This window comes from Pagrus major, chromosome 8 (genome assembly GCF_040436345.1).
Source record: "Pagrus major chromosome 8, Pma_NU_1.0".
Classification (NCBI taxonomy): Eukaryota; Metazoa; Chordata; class Actinopteri; order Spariformes; family Sparidae; genus Pagrus; species Pagrus major.
The window spans coordinates 16,319,449-16,336,681 of record NC_133222.1 but is presented as its reverse complement, the minus strand read 5'-3'; the positions used below and the strand labels follow the sequence as shown (position 1 = coordinate 16,336,681).

The following is a 17,233-nucleotide window of genomic DNA, read 5'->3' as shown; positions in this document are numbered from 1 at the left end:
TTGCAGAGAGGAGCGAGACTGACGAGAGAGGGGCACGACCGAAGGAGATCCCGGTGTTACAGTGGGAGACGTGTCTTTGACCTTCATTCTACCTCACTTTCTCCCTCTCTCCCAATGTGTTTGGGGTCTCCCCCCTTTCCTTCTCCTCTTCCTCTTCCTCCTCCCCCTCCTCCTCCTTCTTCTCCTTCTCCTTCTTCTTAAGCGTCTCCAGCTCTGCTTGGACGGTGGCAGCATCGATGCAAAATGGGTTGTGGCAATTCCTCAGCCACCAGCACCTCAGGAGGGGGTGAGTGTTTTTAGGGAAAATGTGTGTGCATGTGTGTGTGAGAACAGTTGAGTGTGTGAGCGAGCGTGAGCGAGAGTTGTCACTGTATCAGCACCAAGGGGAGAGGGTGTTTTGAATGTAAATGAAGTGTGGCAGAGTTACCCTTGCATTCAGTGTTCGTCCTCAGATGTGTGTGTGTGCGTGTGTGTGTGTATTATGTGTGTGTGTTGATTTCATTCATAAATAAAAGGACAGCTGTATATCGTCATGTATGTTAGTGTCCCAAAATGTCTGCAATAATTCATTTCCCCCCCCCCGTATGTTGATCAGTTTGCGGTTTTCTGGCTCCCGCTCTGTGTGTGCATCTGTGTGTGTGTGTGTGTGTGTACATGTAGTGGTCTCCTATGGATGTTGGGTCTCCCACATTCTGGTATAAGACACCAGAGAAGTAGCCTCAGGGATGTACTGCTTTGATAATGATCATGACAATGACACCAATACTGTAATTACAGTGTTAACGTCTGCATGGATACAGAAGCAGGTCTTCCACAGGTCACTTGTGTTTTTTTCCTTCCTCTCTGTGTGTTTGCGCTGGTTTCCATGGTTTTTGTGGATGAAAGACAAGCAGTTTCATTGACATTTACCCATTTGTCTACCCACTTGACTGACGCTAGTTGTGCTTGTAAGCAGGCGGCTTTGAAATACTCCATCAATGGCAAGGTTTCATTCACAAACACCTTTTGAATGAAGAAAAAACAATGTCTCGTACAGAAATCCTTCTTTCTTGAGGCTTTTCCTCAAATAACACAACTCTCTCAGTTGTTTAAAATGAAACGGAGCAAATCTCTGGACACCACAGTCAAATTTAGGTAATAATTAGATTGAAGTATCTGCAGGATTACCTCACCACCAGTGCCCATTAAAGCAGTATGGTTTGTGCTTGTGTAAATGTGTGAGTGAGTGTGAGTGTGTGTGTGTGTGTGTGTGTGTGTGTGCTTGCAGGTGCCTAATCAGCGCTCGGCAGGCATGTTAACAGAGCCACAGACAGCTACTGGGAACCTAGTGTTATCTTTTGCATTAAATTTGATCTACTGTCTGCAAACAAACATCCGAATCGGTGTCTGAGTTTGTTGTGATTATGGGCAGCAGCTGTGTTCATTGCTGCACAGCAGGTCTTATCCGTTTTACTTGTCCTTCTTAGAGGTCAGCGTTCATCAGCACAATGTCAAAGGCGTGTGACATCCTGTCACTTTGACAAATGTGGACTAGTAGTGGCTGTTCTTATTAGATCATGCCAGCTGACACCTGACCAGAGTCAGTATTATTTTCTTAAGATAGAAGCAGCTCCTGCTCCCACTCATTATTTTAATGTAACAATATTTTTACCCTACCTGTTTTGCATTCATAAGCAGCATATAGACATTTAAAGAATGATTTAAAACACACTATAATGTTGTTGCAAGTACATATAAACTTAAGTTTTCCCTCAACAACCTTCTTATTACTGCTTATTGATCGTAAGGAAGTTGTTCATGCAGAATAATAAAACAAGTGCTCTATGAAGCCTAATAAAGAGCAAGTATGATACTCATATGCATGCTACTATTCAGTGGTTAAATCTGCTATAAGCGTTGTCGTCATTTTAGCTAACTTCCTGTCCTTTTTGCAGTTAGCAATCTCCTCCCTACTCTCTATGTCACCACACTTGCGTGACTCCTTCCTTTCTCTTTTTTTTCGAGGCAGCTCTCTTTGCCCATTTCTATTCTTCAGGCGTTTCCATCACTTGGCATGTTTGGCAGGACAAGCCATAACTGGGAGCACTGAAATTGGTATCTTTGCCTGCTTCGCCATTGCCAGTAAACAGGAGGATCCCGCTCCCTGTGCGTTGCCCGAGCAGAGTTCTCTGTCCTGATTGGATATAGCGGGCAGGGACACCAGAAAATGTATTTTCTCTTTTACTGCATGAGAAAAGGGAGGAGAGTTATGGGTCACTGACCAAACACTCTATAACAGTGATTACTGTGGAAATATTGAGATATTTAATACTTATTTAAATGAGAAAACAATGCTAACAGCTTAAATATGTGTTCCCTTATCTAAAATGTTGGCAAAAACTGTTAATAATTATATAATAATGTTATTAAATACTCTATGTCATTGTTTACAAATGCTGTACATTAATAAACAAGAAACATCTTTCTATCCGCACAACTACATTAAAGGCAATAAACCTTTTATTATGTGTTTATCTACTGTTTATAAATGCTAAACATGGGGGTTAAGGTGTTCGCACACTCTTCTTTTCTGTAGAATTTAGTTAGCAGCACCTCCTCTTGCAATATTTGTATCCCCCCTGTTAAGCACTAGATAAACATTTAATCAGCTGTTTATTACGCATTATAATTCAGTTGTAAGCAGATAAAAGTGTTTAGAAATGTATTTGTCATTGATTGTAAACCCTTCAGAGGGCACCCACTATTGGAGGCTGGTGTATGAACAGAGAATAGAAAACAATCCAGTAAAAAACTTTTGTAACTAGAATGACACTCAGTAGAGCGCATACCTCCACCATGGCCCAACAGTCCCCTTTGATTCAATCAAGCCTAATCCGATTCTATCCACCCATAACTCTTTACCAATAATTTAAGATCACCAGATCGAGGAAATGCGTCAAATTGCACTCACTCATAGATATCAGCCACCTAAATAAGCATGATTTTTTCATCAAGACCCATGCAATGTTGAAAAATGCCCTATCTTGCAATGTTACAGAAAGTGAGAAAAAAAATTCCTGGATCAGCCCCTTTATCCTGATCCGCACCAGAAGTCACTGGGCAGAGACCCATCCTCCATCCAAAATTTGTGCAAATCCATTCAGTGGTTTTTGTATAATCCCACTGACAAACCAACCAAATAACAAACGGAAGGTAAAAACATAGTATAATATAAAATATGTCTCTCAACAGTAGACTTTTTGACAAATTCTAAATATTGATAAAGAATAAAAAATGTCTTTAAAGGTGCTATTTGTAAGAAAAGTTGATTTTTGAGTCTCATTTCCAACTCATCAAATGCTGACACTTTGGGATGTGTCAGTATTGGTGAGTTGGGTATGAGATTCAAAAATCAACTTTTCACCATTAAATCTGCATATAAGTACTTTATCATGTGTTTGTGGCGTGTGTTAAATATATGCTAAATTGGGTGGTGAAAGAAACGCGTTTCCTTTGACTTTTTTAGTTTTTTATGTCTTTTTCCAGATGGTCATTAAATCATAACCATGACCAAAGTCATGGCGGAAGTCATACAAGAGTGTGTAAATGTCAAGCTGTGGTCTAACCAACTCAAATGATCGCCTCAGTCCATTCTATATCACATTGCTCATCCCCTAATTTTTTGCACCCAGATGTCCACCCTTGGATATGAATGAGCTTTTGTCAGGCTACTGAATAGGCGCCTGTGTCATGTCAGCAGACTCAGACATTTACCGTGTAAAACAGCCCCTGATTCCTTTTACAAGGAGGAAATTCACATCATTCCTGCGTAGTGTAGATTCTCCAGTTTTCTTCTATCACATCTTTTTCTTTCAAGACACATTTCTATGGAATGAAAAACAATTGAATTGGGGCTTTTGTTCCACCCCTGTCAATATGATACTGTACGCTCAAGCAGGAAGTTAGATTATCCTCCTACTGAATGTATTATGATCTCATTTCAATTCAAATCAAGATCTGTGGACTGTCTGTGGTTCAGCAAAGAATGAGCTGTTGTCATAAACCATAGAAGAGTCAAACAGCACAGGGATGAGCACAACGGGTGTCATTTAGCATTGAAGCATTTACGCTGTATGTCAGTTTACAACATGTAAAGAAGCCAATTGTTTAGAGAGTTTAAGTAGCCTATACTGAAAACCATTACTAGAGATATACTTCAAACTCAAGCGCTCAAATCAATTTGAATAAAAGCGGCATTACTCTGAACATTTTACATTAGAGTAGAAATCGTGTATTCAAAATTTTAAAGGTAATTTTTTTGTGTCATTGTTTGTGTTTTGTGCTATTTGTACAGGCTCTGCAAACTTAGGCTATAAATGCTTTCATACATCTCAAATAATAAAGAAATCTAAATAATATTTGCGTTAAAATAAACTGAGAATGTGAATAATGAATCTGCTATTTCTGAAGAAAACTAAAGATATGCCTTTTTTCAATCATCCCGAGGCACAACTACATTGCATTCAATACATTTTTGCTTAATCTGCACAAAAAGATGAAAAAACAAACAAACAAACTCTTTCATTTCCAATTCTTGTATTCCATGAACAGGACATATATGTAATACAGTTAGTAAAAACAGGTAAACCTTGTCCCTAAAGACGTGCAACTTTGCACTGGCACAACTTCATTATCAGACTGATGGATAGTTTAAACTCTAATACACTGTATTTCACAGTTTAATGTATCGCATCTTAATATGTAAGCTAATATCCACAAAATAATAGTAAATAATAGTAAAGTACATCATTTTTACATCATTTCAAGTTTTACCAGTACTATGTTATTATACTGTTGGACTTTGGTGGAGGGGGCCATGAAGTGCTGAATCTTGACATGAGACTTGGGTTTGCATCCTGACACCTGTTTGTGGTTAGGTTTAGTCAACAAAAACACTTTGTTTAAAGTTGGGGGTGGTAAGATTGGAGAAACCAGAAACGGAAAGCTAAACATTGAAAGAAACCAACAGGGAAAAATCCCACCTCCTCCCATCAGGCCTCTCTCCACAGCCCCTCCCTTAAAAACACATGAACACTGACACAGACTGCCTCGTAGCTCTCACTGTCCAGCCAGGAGATGTGTGTTTTTCACAGCTCTCTGAGCGTTTTTTGATCTCTGAAACGCCACAATCACATAATATATAGATATAGTTTAGGAAAACAAATTAAATGTGTTATCTCACACGTCCTGAATGTCCTGATTATAAAAGGAGGTCCATGAGATCTCTCAGGTGCTCTCATGCTGCCAGCTGGAGGTCCACAACTTCACTTCTCTGAACAATTAAAGGAGTGTTACTAGCATCATATTTAGTGCCAGCCATGAAATCAACTGATTTCTGTGACATGTTCTGAAATAGTGAGCAGGGAGCTGTTAGATAAAACGTGCATAAATGTGTTTTATCGCATAGTGGTGGTTGTTAGTTGTCTTTGTATTCACATCCCTTGGCTGTTAAAAGATGGCCCTTTGAAAAAACCTGATGTATGGTGCATGTATTGTAAACCCACTGGGATTCAGTCTTTACGAGATGAATTAAATCTTGTCTTTTCATGTGTTTTCAGGGCCAGCAGAAGTCTCCAAAGATGTGTAAGTACATCAGTCACTTTATTACTATCTAAAGTATTTATGAAGCTCATCATCTGTGGCCCTCAGGCTTCATACATTCAGATCACACGATCGCCTTAACAAAGGAGCTTTTTACACCATCTACCCATGAAATATTCATGGAGTATACAGTACGTCTGTGTTTTTATTTCCATGTTGACCTGCATTGATGCCACACAAATGTAAATGTGTATCATTGATCTTAAAGCATTTCACAGTAAAGCACATTAAAGCAAGTGTAACTCAAAGCGTCAGCCCTCTGAACCCCTGGCACTTCCTGTCACATCCTTTCTCACTGTGAGCTTGTTTTTCACGGTAATATATAAGTAATATATATGTCCTCCATTACTATGGAAACAGCACGGCCATAGACACAGTTCTTATATTAAAAATCATAAAAAAGAAAAAGTTGAATTTCTCTGACAAGTTATTTTACACAACCTGAAAAGAAAGTACGGAGTCTATTTAATCTATACAAACCTCATTCATCTACCCACAAGTGTCACAACTACTGGGAAAAAGGGGGTTGGGCAGGTACCACATGCTCTTGTTTTCATGTTCTATCTCTCTCAATGATCTCTATTGTCCTCTCCTCTCTGGTCGGTGTAAACAAAGCCGGTAGTTCAGCAGAAATTTCACTGAATTTATGTCACGTGACTCTTGGTCTCATCCAAGTCATTCAAGGATTCCCAACTGCACTGAGGAGCGAAGAATTAGGATCTGGTTATTGCAAAGGATTTATTTTTGGTGAAATTTCTAATGACAGGCTGAGAATAAAGTGATTTTGATGGAACATCACTTTTCTAAGCTTGGATATGGTTATTTTTTCTGTTTATACTGAAGGGGAATAGTTGATCAAAACTCAGAGGGGTCACAGTATGAAGAAAAGTTTCATGAAATGATTTACTGTTATCAGTTTTTCTTTGATTTGCATGTGATATTGAACAATGTTCTTTTTCTTCACTTCTCTTCAAGTAGTTTGGAGAGAGGGACAGAGGGAGAGAGAGTATGATGTTAAGATAAGGTATGCTGGCAGAATGAGGACTAGTCGTCCAAAGTTTCACAAATGCTGTTGAAATTGTAGTTCACTGTGAGGTCTTCTGGTTCCTTCTTCGCCACCCAGCAAACCCATTAAAAAAAAAAAAGATTGAGAATAAAATAAATGAATAGATATTTGACCATGAAACCAGGTCCACACTGGCTCTTTTGTAAATCTCTTTTGATAAGAAGAAAAAAGTTTTGTCGTGCTATAAAAAATGGGTTTCTTGCTGCTTAAGAACGCTGCAAATGCAGATATTTTTGTGTGTCATACAGAGGACAGGTTGTCCTTTGCCATCTACAGTTAGCGTCTATCAAAGCGTAGGGAGGGGCAGCATTTGCAAAGCATTTCCTGGAACCAATGGATATGCGTGTGTGTGTGTGTGTGTGTGTGTGTGTGTGTGTGTGTGTGTTCTGCTTATACTGTATATGTATGTGTGTCTGTGCGTGCGCTCCTTGATAACCATCTGAGCCGCCAGCACAGGACCCGTGAGAGCTGACAGCAGCACACTACTGACTCACTAAAGCTAATCACAGCTTCCTAGGACTGTACTACACAGCAAAATAACACATACATGCACACACACACGCATACACACACACGCACACACACACACACACACACACACACACACACACACACACACACACACACACACACACACACACACACACACACACACACATACATACATATAGATTACTAGTGAACCACAAGATTAATGGAATAATGCACCCCCAAAAGTAAAACTGGTTTGCTGGAAAAGCAACACAGTGAATCTGGTGGTGCAGCTTTTTGTCAGCCCAAAAAACAAAAAAGCAAACAATGAGAAATAAGAGAAGTGGAGCAGTGGAAGCTCACTGTTCAGTAGCATCGTCTGGACCTGAAATAAAAATTGGTTTAGTTGCTCAGAACCCCCAAAGGTGCATTAGCAATGATCCCTACAGGGCTAATGCAGCATAACTCAAAAGCTCTGCAGCTCCACAGTCCAGTGTCTCCGGCTTCTCATTAGTTTGTTTGTTTGTTTTTGTAATGTCCTCTGTGCTCCTAAGAGCTGACCTGACCTGTGCTTTTTCTCTTAATCAGGACAGAAGATCCTGCGGCAGAAGATGAGAAAAGAAGGTATTTCTGCTGTATGGAAGAGATTTTGACATGTCACAGTAATAAAAGCAGCTTGGTTGTGAATAATAAAATTAATGATGGCCGAATTCCATTTAGCTGGCTCATTGTTCATGCTATTACCGTAATAAAACCATGCTTTTTCTGCCATGACAAGTCCAAAAAGTCAGTGGTCATTAGATGACACATTTAACTATCTAACTTAAATTATAGAAAGATTGTACTCTTATGAATGTTGAATGTATAAATGTTAGTAATGTACGATTCTGCAAAACAAGGACATGTTTCAACTTTATGTGTCCTTAAGTCCAGTTTTCAATTTTATCATCTGACAAAGCTGTGCTTATGCTCTGGTTGGGATTAGGCACAAAAAAATCTCGGTTGGAGTTAGGAAAACATCATGTTTTGGCTTAAAATATCTGCTTTGTTGCCTCAAACACGGCTGGAAATTGTCCCGAAGTCTCCTTGAAAATATCCAGTGCCGTCACACTTACAAATGTCGAAACACCATACCAAACTGATATCACTCCTAGTTGCACTCCACCACCATCGCCTCCACATCCTGATAAGACAGTCAGGGCATAATCATGAAATGTGAACATGATATGACACGTAGAAATGTTAATGGAGCACATAGTTTATGACACTACAATTGTGAACATATCAGCGGTTTGCAGAAACGTTGACTGCCAACATTTTCTCCTGGTGACTGGGCAGGCTAAAGTATGAACTGGCCTGTAATTGGAAGTAACTGGTAATAAAACAATTGAATCCTTACTTTGTCTTCTACATTGTTTCCCTCTCCTCTCAGGAACTATGGTGGCGTGTATGTGGGTCTACCAGCGGACCTGAGCACTGTGGCTGCTAGTCAGTCCAAGTCCACACGGAAAGGTAAACATCTACAGCGCTGTACTGCACGTCGCATAGAATATTCAGGATGCTGTTGTTGGTGTGTTGAACTGCAGGCTATATTACGATGGTACATCTGAAATTGATGAGCATCTTATAGTGAAGCAGCTCAGGGCGGTGAGACAAGTAATCCCCAGTGGCCGAGCAGCCGCCCCATGAAGCGACAGCCTGCCTGCAGCAGTTTTGATTGTATTTGACCTTTATTTTTACTGAATCTTAACGAGAAGCATTCCCTTTGTTACCAGAAGGGTTGGGTAGGACTAGTGAATTTATGTCTAAATCTCTAAAGGGGCTCCATGTAATGATTTGTAGACATTAACGTGTATTAATCGCTTTTTTATTAGCCATATGTGAGCGGATTGTAACGTGAAAAGAAAAACTAGACCTTCCCCGTATCTCTCAGTTGCCTATACAAGCCTGTGGACAACTTGCTGCTTGACTGTGGGTTTCTTTGTGAAGGACTCGGGACGGATTTTCCACGACAGTCCAAAAAGGAAGATAAACACTTTAAGAGAATGTTCCTCTCCATGTGGCCTTTTAAAATACAGCATTAAAAAACATCTCACATGCTGTAGAATACACACGGTACTCCTGTAGTTGCAAGGCATAGTTTGATTTGGCCAAATGTAAAGGCTGAATGTGCTAAATGCATTTTATTTGAATTGTATAAAAGTTTGTTTTTTTCCTCTATGTTGATGATAGATCAACAACAGCATTATTCGTTCTAACACAGTGGCATTGACTTAATTGGCCACTGCTTATGTAACTGCCTTTCTGACACAGCTATGGAAATAGTAAAGCAACATAAACTTTGACATTTTGTACAGTGAGCAGTGTGAGGAAATTACAGTAAACTGATATGTTTTATTTTCTGCAAGCTTTCCTCTTGTCATGTTTGACCTTACGTTCATTGAGATTTATTTTTATAATGAACTGATTTGTTTTTGTATCTTATGTCACAACATCTATAAACTATTTTTTCCATTGAGGTCTCAGTTCAAACTGACGGAAAGAGTGCGTGGGTGTTCTCTGAGCACGGTCTTGACATTGAGTCAGAAACAAAAGAGCTAAAAATCTGTGAGATAATTACCCTGCATTGATTCTGTATTTCTCCTGCAGACTAGCAGCTACTGAAGGGAACACAACACAGGTAAGAGAAACGAGGCTGACTGATCAGCTCTTCACCCTTCTCTTCTGTATTTCTTGTACAAACACTCACATAAAAAGCCAATTACTTTTCTTTGTCACGACAGAATCCTGCATATTCATTCACACAAAGACACTTGCATTTCAAGCAGAGAGCATGTAAGTGCTCCGATTCTGGTTCACCACACACTGAATAAAGTCTCAGGCTTTCACACACTCATTGGAGCTGGGATGTGGACAACTTGCCGGGGCTCTGAGGACGCTGCCTCATGGAGTCATGGGTGGCACAGTGACGCAGGGATGCACAGCGGTGGTCTGCATACGGCATCCATCATCACCTTTCACTCTGCAAAAAAAGATGGACATCAAAGCGGACAGGCACCCACCCTGGGACTGGCAGCTGTGGGCGGCGGCAGCGGGCATTGTGACAGCAGTCTTGGCTTCTGGGTCGCAGCACTGGAACGTTTCTTTCTCAGGAGGAGACAGGGGACCCAGCCAACTCAGTAACTAACTGTCTGGGACTCGCACACATTCCCAATAGCCCTCTGCAATAATAATCACTGCTCAGTTTTTTTCTTCAAGATGCCATCAATGATTTATTGTGTGGCAGAGTTAGACAGGCAGAGAGACAGAGAGAGATGCACAGAAAAGTGCCAACACATTCCTTTTAATTCGTCACAAAACATCCCGGCGTTATTGAAATAAGCATCGATTTCAACCAGAAGAGTCTGAAAATGGCTCTTATTTAATCATGGGTCTAAATACTTCCAATACTACAATCCATGTCCCAAAATGTCCTGGCAATGTCAACTGGGTCGTACCTGGTGTTGTCACTTAACTCGTGCCCTAGACTGATTATGTAACATCAGCATATGACTCATGATACTGAGAGGATCTCTCTCTCGCTCTCTTTCAGTCATGCTCTCTCTGCAGCATGTTGTTTTTTCCCCTGAAGAGCTCTGATTCTAGTGCTGCTGGGTAATTTACACAGCTCTTCTAATCTTTCTCAGAAGCAGAGTCACTGCACAGTTTGTTCACATCTCACAACATAAACATCACCTTATGTGTAAAAAAGAAAAGAAAAAAAATGTCAATTTTAGTTGCAAAAGATTGTGAACAAAGGACACAACTAAAAGAGACAGAAGTGGTGATTTTGTTTTACTTGCGCTTGTTTTTCTGACGTTTTCTTTAGCATTGATTTGCAGCACCTGCACTGACCTTATTACAATCTATTTTATACATGTTTCTCACTTAATTGTGAATGTTGTTCTCTTGTATGTAATTGTTGGAGGATAAAGCTGGTGCTATTGTGGATTTTTCTTAATGTCAACAAATCCCATGAAAGGCGTTTTAGTCAGTCAAAATGTTCTCCGACAAGGTCCTTTCACTTGGAGTCTTTCAGTTGTCATGGTGGAAAGTATGAAATGTTGGTTGTATACTGCAATAGCATTTCGTGTGTTTTGTGTGGTCACAAACTGTATGTATTTTGAATCCAACTGCTCCTTCAAAAGGTCAAGAAAGAACCTTCAAGCTCAACAATGTTCATTTTCCAACTTGTCAGCCATCTGATGTGTTTAGCGGGAAGCCAATTGTTCCCACTGAAGAGCTAAATCCATAAAAAAAAAAAAAAAAAAGATCACAAATATAAAGTTTCACTTTCAAAAAAAGGCTCATTAATTTCCAAAAACAGCTGGGCACTGTTGTTTGTAGCAAATGTTACCCAAACTGTGTGAACAGTATATTTGTTAGTGACTATTTTCAGCTGCGGATGAATATATGTTTTGTGCACTCGTAAGTATTTACAGCAGCAGGATGGTGTGTCTCGTGTGTCTGACTAAAAAGATTTGCGTTGCCTATGTTCATCATGATGAAGGAATCTGTCACCCGGTATGACACTGTGGCTCACTGACGTGTTTGTAATAGTTTTAAACAACATTTGACTGGGACAGGCTATATCAGGTATTTCTTAATAAGAGATTGTTGTCCCATTGTTGTTTTTCATTGGATTTGTTCACAATCAGAAAAATATGGAATACTACCAGCTTTATCTTTTTAAAAAAATCTCACCAAACACCACAGTGTCCCCAGACACAAAAACACATTACAGCTGGGTGGTCATTAGGGGCCAACGTCATTTGTCAGCCAGGCTCGTGACAGTTCTTTTTTCTAATGAATGTACAACATCCTCCACTCACTAGGACCCTAGAGGAGGGTGGAAATGGGCCAACTTTAAACACTTGAGATTCAAGAGATGTTCTTTCCGTGTCGCTTTATATGCCTGTGTGTATGTAGCCTCGACTGACCAGTCGCATAAGAATAGGGCCTTATTTCACCATGCCTGAACACAAGCTTATTCTTTACTGTTTGAGTCTGTTTTCTCCAGAGTGACGCCCACTAGCTGCCAAGCCTCGTCGCCGGTTAGCAGTCACGTTGGTACCAAGGGATTTCATGTAGTGTCTTTTAATTGCAAGCCATTTGTCAGCTCATATTGTCACTGAGTTTACATTGTTCACCTGTGGTAGAGGCAGAATATACTGCAGATACAAAGAGCTGCTTCATGTACTGTGTAGTTTACAGCATATAATAAAAGGAGCTGCAGTGTGCCTACGGCACCACAGGACAGATTTGATCAGAAACACACCTGAGACATTATATTTTTGGTGTCCCTTTCCTGGATGTCTACATTTCCTCCCTGCTGCTGCCTCAGTTTCCCTGCGTGAGCCCTACCGGAGGCCTTTGGCTTTGACAGCGTGTTGTGCCGCCTGTCTCTCCCTCTTTTATCAGCCCCTCTTTGCCCTTTATGGTTGTTCCTCCTGTATATGATGAATGTCATTGCCTTTGCCCTATTCAATTAGTCTAACAGGGACAAGGGGGCAGAATGTGGATGAATAACACAGTCTGAAGTGAAGCTTCTACAATAAAATGTTGCTGTGGCACACTGTGGGATAGATGTAGAAAGCTGTGCAGCACAGCATGTCGTTTGAACGTGAACATATGTCATAAAGGAGTAGTTTGACAATTTTGGAGAAGACATTTCTTTGCTTGAAAAGAAGATTGATACCACTTTCACATCTTTGCACTAAATATGAAGCTAATGATTAGCCTAGCACAAAGACCGGAAACAGGGGGAGACAGCTAGAAATGGTCCAAACAAAACCCGCCTACCAGCACCTCCAAACCTCACTTATCATAGTTACAACTTAAATATTGTTTGTTTAATTCGTAGAAAAACCAAAGTATGCTTTATGCTGAACAAAGCTGACTCGCTAGCTGTAGATTCATATTTACTAGACAGACACGAGAATGGTTTTACAAATGCAAATATGTGCAAATGTCAAAAAAATGTCAAATTATTCCTTTAATGTTTGGAAAATATAAGGTTCTTCAGGTTTTTGACCGTTTCAGGTCAAAGCAGCTGTGTATTGTTTAATTATTTACATGCCACAAACACACTGGAAAAGACCTGGACTGGGAATTAAAAACCCACCAGTGTCTCTTTAATCTGTTGACCACTGTGTGAAGAAGTAATGACTGAGGTGATCACTGAAAGTCATATTTTACAGCCTATTTTCTCAAGTGTTCTGCCAGTCTTTCACTCACATATACTCCTCATCTTACACACACAAACTACCTGCTAATCATGTGTCCAGGCACTCCTTCCCAAAAAGTCAAATCACCGCTATCAATGATGCTGACATGAGGAAAAAAAAACAAACTTGACTGCCTTTGTAAAACTCATCCATGATCATCTGTTTTAATTATTTATGATTAAAGACTTTTATATTGTCTGCGCACAGCTGTGGTTATTGATTGCTGTTCTTGTTGAAATGTATCTGCCTGTTGTAATCAATAAGCCTGAGACTTGAAGGATTACATGTGTTCTTAGTGGGTGTTACTGACAGACTGCCTGACAAAATCAAGTGAGAATTGTTGAGGAGAACATTTGTCATTATTGAACCGAGGGCCTTTGTGCTGTCCGCCTGCAGCACGATCAATCACAGCCTTGTCTCTGTAATTGACTGCGTTGGGAGTGCACGGAGGAGAGTGAAGGAGGAGCAGGAGGTGGTGGGGAGATGTTAACTCTGTCTTGTCTCTCGTTTCACAGCAGCAGTTCAAGCCCCTCGAGTGATCGCACATCATATTATACAGTAGGAGCAATAAGTACGGACTGAATCCTACATCACTCCGTATAAGATATATTGTTATCCGAAAAATAAATTTGGGCCACACGTTCAATTAAAGGATTGTTTCATCCAAATTACAAGAGAAAAGTTCTTTGCAGAGAATCTCGATATTATGTCCACCTGCAGCCTGGATTCCCTAAGAAATACATCAAAAGTGGTCCTCACCACACATTTATTTTTCTTTTTTACGTGTAATGCTAACATTCAGTGTCAATGCAAGAAGTGGAGTATATCCAACAAGGTGGACAGCAAGGCTTTCTCCTGGCTGCCCAGTCCCCAGGAGAAAATGTTGGCAGTTTATATTTCTGGAAACCACTGATACGTTCACATTTGTATGTGTCATTGGTCCACCGACCACACTGACAATTCTACAAAAAATGTGTCATATCAAGTTCACATTACGTGTTTAACACCTGACTGTCATGTCGGGAGGTGGAGGGGATGGTGATGAAGTTAAAGGTGAGAACTCTGCCAAGCCAGTGACCACAATTTGAGACTGCGTTTCATTTGTAAGTGTGAAACCTCTGAATATTTTTGACGAGACTTTGGGAGATCTCCAGCCATGTTTGTGGGGACCAAAACAGGTATTCTGAGCCAAATATGATCTTTTCCTGACCCTAACCAGGTGTTTTCTGGGGGCCTAAACCTAACCAGATCATAAGCACAGTGTTATCACAACAATAAATGATCTGAAATGAAATAAAATGTAACCTAAAGAAACATACATGTGCAACATAAAGAAATATAAAGTTTCAACATATTTGCAGAAACCTACATTGCCAACATTTACTGTAGGTTGTCGGAGGTCAGGATGGTTCACCATTTTCTGAAAAAACAATCCCTCCCTAACCACAACCAAGTGCTATAGCTACCTAATCCTAACCTGTGAAAAGTACACATAATCTTTACTCAAGTAGAAGTACACGTACTTGTGTTAAAAAAAGACTCTGGTAAAAGTAGAAGTACTGATTTAACTTCTTTGCTCAAGTAAAAGTAAGAAAGTACAGGTTCTGAAATGTACTCGAAGTATAAAAGTAAAAAGTTTCCCTCTGAAGGACATTTCTATCGGCCATTTCTGTGCAAAGCTGACTGAACCTCACGTCATATTAATATAACTCAAAGAGTTAGAGGTAGATTCAATAGGATTTGTCTGAGTTGTTCGAAAATGCACCAGAGAGATAGTCAATTGTTGTGCTGTATCGATTGTTGTGTTGGGTTGTTCTGTCTGTTTCCGTCTTATTATGTCTTTTACGTTGTTTTGTCTTGCTATGTCAGCTGAAATCAGTCTTGTGATGTTGGGTATGCGGCGTGCAATGATGCAAATAAAGATAATCAATAATTACCCTCAAATAAATTACGACTAAAGTAACAAGCCTGTTTTGAAAATGTAAATACTCAAGTACAGATGCCTGAAACATCTATGTACAGTACAGTAAAGAAGTATTTGTACTTCATTACTTCATGCCTCCGTTGGCGTCATTGGCATTGGATGTATGGAAAAAAAAGACAAAACAAAATGTTGCACTGCACATAATACAGGGTTTCACAGAAATATCCACCACAATACAAAGAAATGTCAATTATTTTCTATTGAAGAAATAGTCCCTTTGTCACCTGTTGACTGACTGTTTTGTTGAGTATCAAGAGTTACAGGGACACTGTTTTTCAAAAGGTGTGTTGCTGCTGAGTCTTTTGTCATTCCTGACAACACTTCTGCCTCAGCTTCACTGATCAGAGGTGAAGGCAGAGATCCTGTACAGAGGCAGACGTCTACACCACCCTTCACAAATTATAAAAGCCACACATTTTTTATGCACAGAAGGACTCATAAAACCTGAACAAATCTTTAAAAAATTACTAATTACTAAGACAGTGAAACACTAGAGTTTTGGGCCATTTTCAGCTAACGGGAAATGTTTGAGATAACTGAAATGTTCTGAAATATGTAAAAACCTGAACAAATGAAACCAAAGAAATCTGCACTGCAAGATACAACATGAGGTGAGTGAGTAGATATAATTGTTTGTAATGTGAGTGATCCTGGATTCCTGGAGAGACACATACAGAGACACTAACTTCCAATTCATTAGTCTCATTACTTTTTCTGTGGATGGTCCAGCTTCATTTAAATGGTTCAAAGAAAACTTTCCATTTAGTCTTTATTGTCACCACACGAATTGTTATATCATCAAGTGCATCATCGAGCACTGAGCGTGATAACCCACTCAACAGCATGTCAAGTCAATGCAAACTAAGCTATTGATTTGCAATCTGTTGTCTACAAACAAAACTAAGTTTCCACAACATGGCACTCCATTCCCCAGTGAGGTGAATGTGTGTGTGATAGAAATCTGTCTGTGTGTGAACCAGGAGAGCTACGTGATGGGAAACACGTCCTTAATCAGATCATCTCTGCATCTGGCCCGCCGCGACATCGCAGCTGCTCTTCCTCCAGCACGAATCCACTGATCTGCTCCTCTTTGTTGTTGTCTCTGCTTTACCTCTGACCTAGTTCACTTATCCAAATGTATGATAAAATGAGAAGAAAGGAAAATGTTACCCTTTAAACTTAACAAAGTTCATGCACGTCCTTTTGCTCCCTGTGCCAACTCTACAGTAGGTCTACAATTATCTCAGTGCTTTTTTATCTGTTACGTCACTTTTAAATCCGTCACTTTTTAGATCCAGTCACCTTTCTTCTTTCAGAGTTTGCTTATATTGTTAATAGTTTACTGTTTGTTTTTGCATATTGTGTTTTTAACATTTTTGATCCTCCATATAGCTAGCCACATGCTAATGTTAGGTTGCTATGGCTCTGAACAGCTCCTCAATTTTATTTGTGCTTGATGGAAGGGGAGTGGAAAACAGCACACTCAAAAATGAATTGCTTTGTTCAGTATGCATACTGGCTATGTAGACTTTCCTATTCTGCAACATTTCTAGTGTGAACAGCCTGCATGCTTGTGACCACTCAGCGGCTCCACTGGACCAGCCCTGCAGCGGTTTATGTCAGTTTCTTTGTAATGCCAAACATTTGGCCCATCTGACAAAGAATAACTTCCAATAACACCTATACAAAGCCACAAAAGATCATTCATAACAATAGCCTACATAGGAACGAGAGCACATACACATTTTGGTCCTATTAAAGGACCTCATCTCAGAAGCTTTAACTGGATAAATTGTGTGGTTCCAA

The 17,233-nt window shown here is 39.9% G+C and overlaps 1 protein-coding gene across 1 annotated transcript; it reads left to right on the top strand.

The window, feature by feature from the left end:
- Window positions 1–243: 243 nt before the first annotated feature.
- On the top strand, window positions 244–9,831 carry LOC141000949 (overexpressed in colon carcinoma 1 protein). The gene is made up of 5 exons (XM_073471838.1): window positions 244–286; window positions 5,598–5,622; window positions 7,766–7,801; window positions 8,610–8,689; window positions 9,827–9,831. Exons 1-5 carry the CDS (start codon window positions 244–246, stop codon window positions 9,829–9,831), a joined length of 189 nt encoding a protein of 62 aa, XP_073327939.1.
- The last annotated feature ends 7,402 nt before the right edge of the window (window positions 9,832–17,233 follow it).

Bases quoted from the DNA above. Each gene is read 5' to 3' on its own strand.
- LOC141000949 (XM_073471838.1), top strand. From the start codon at position 244: ATGGGTTGTGGCAATTCCTCAGCCACCAGCACCTCAGGAGGGG. The intron at 287-5,597 runs GTGAGTGTTTTT...ATGTGTTTTCAG, and splicing joins CACCAGCACCTCAGGAGGGG to GGCCAGCAGAAGTCTCCAAA. The intron at 5,623-7,765 runs GTAAGTACATCA...TCTCTTAATCAG, and splicing joins GCAGAAGTCTCCAAAGATGT to GACAGAAGATCCTGCGGCAG.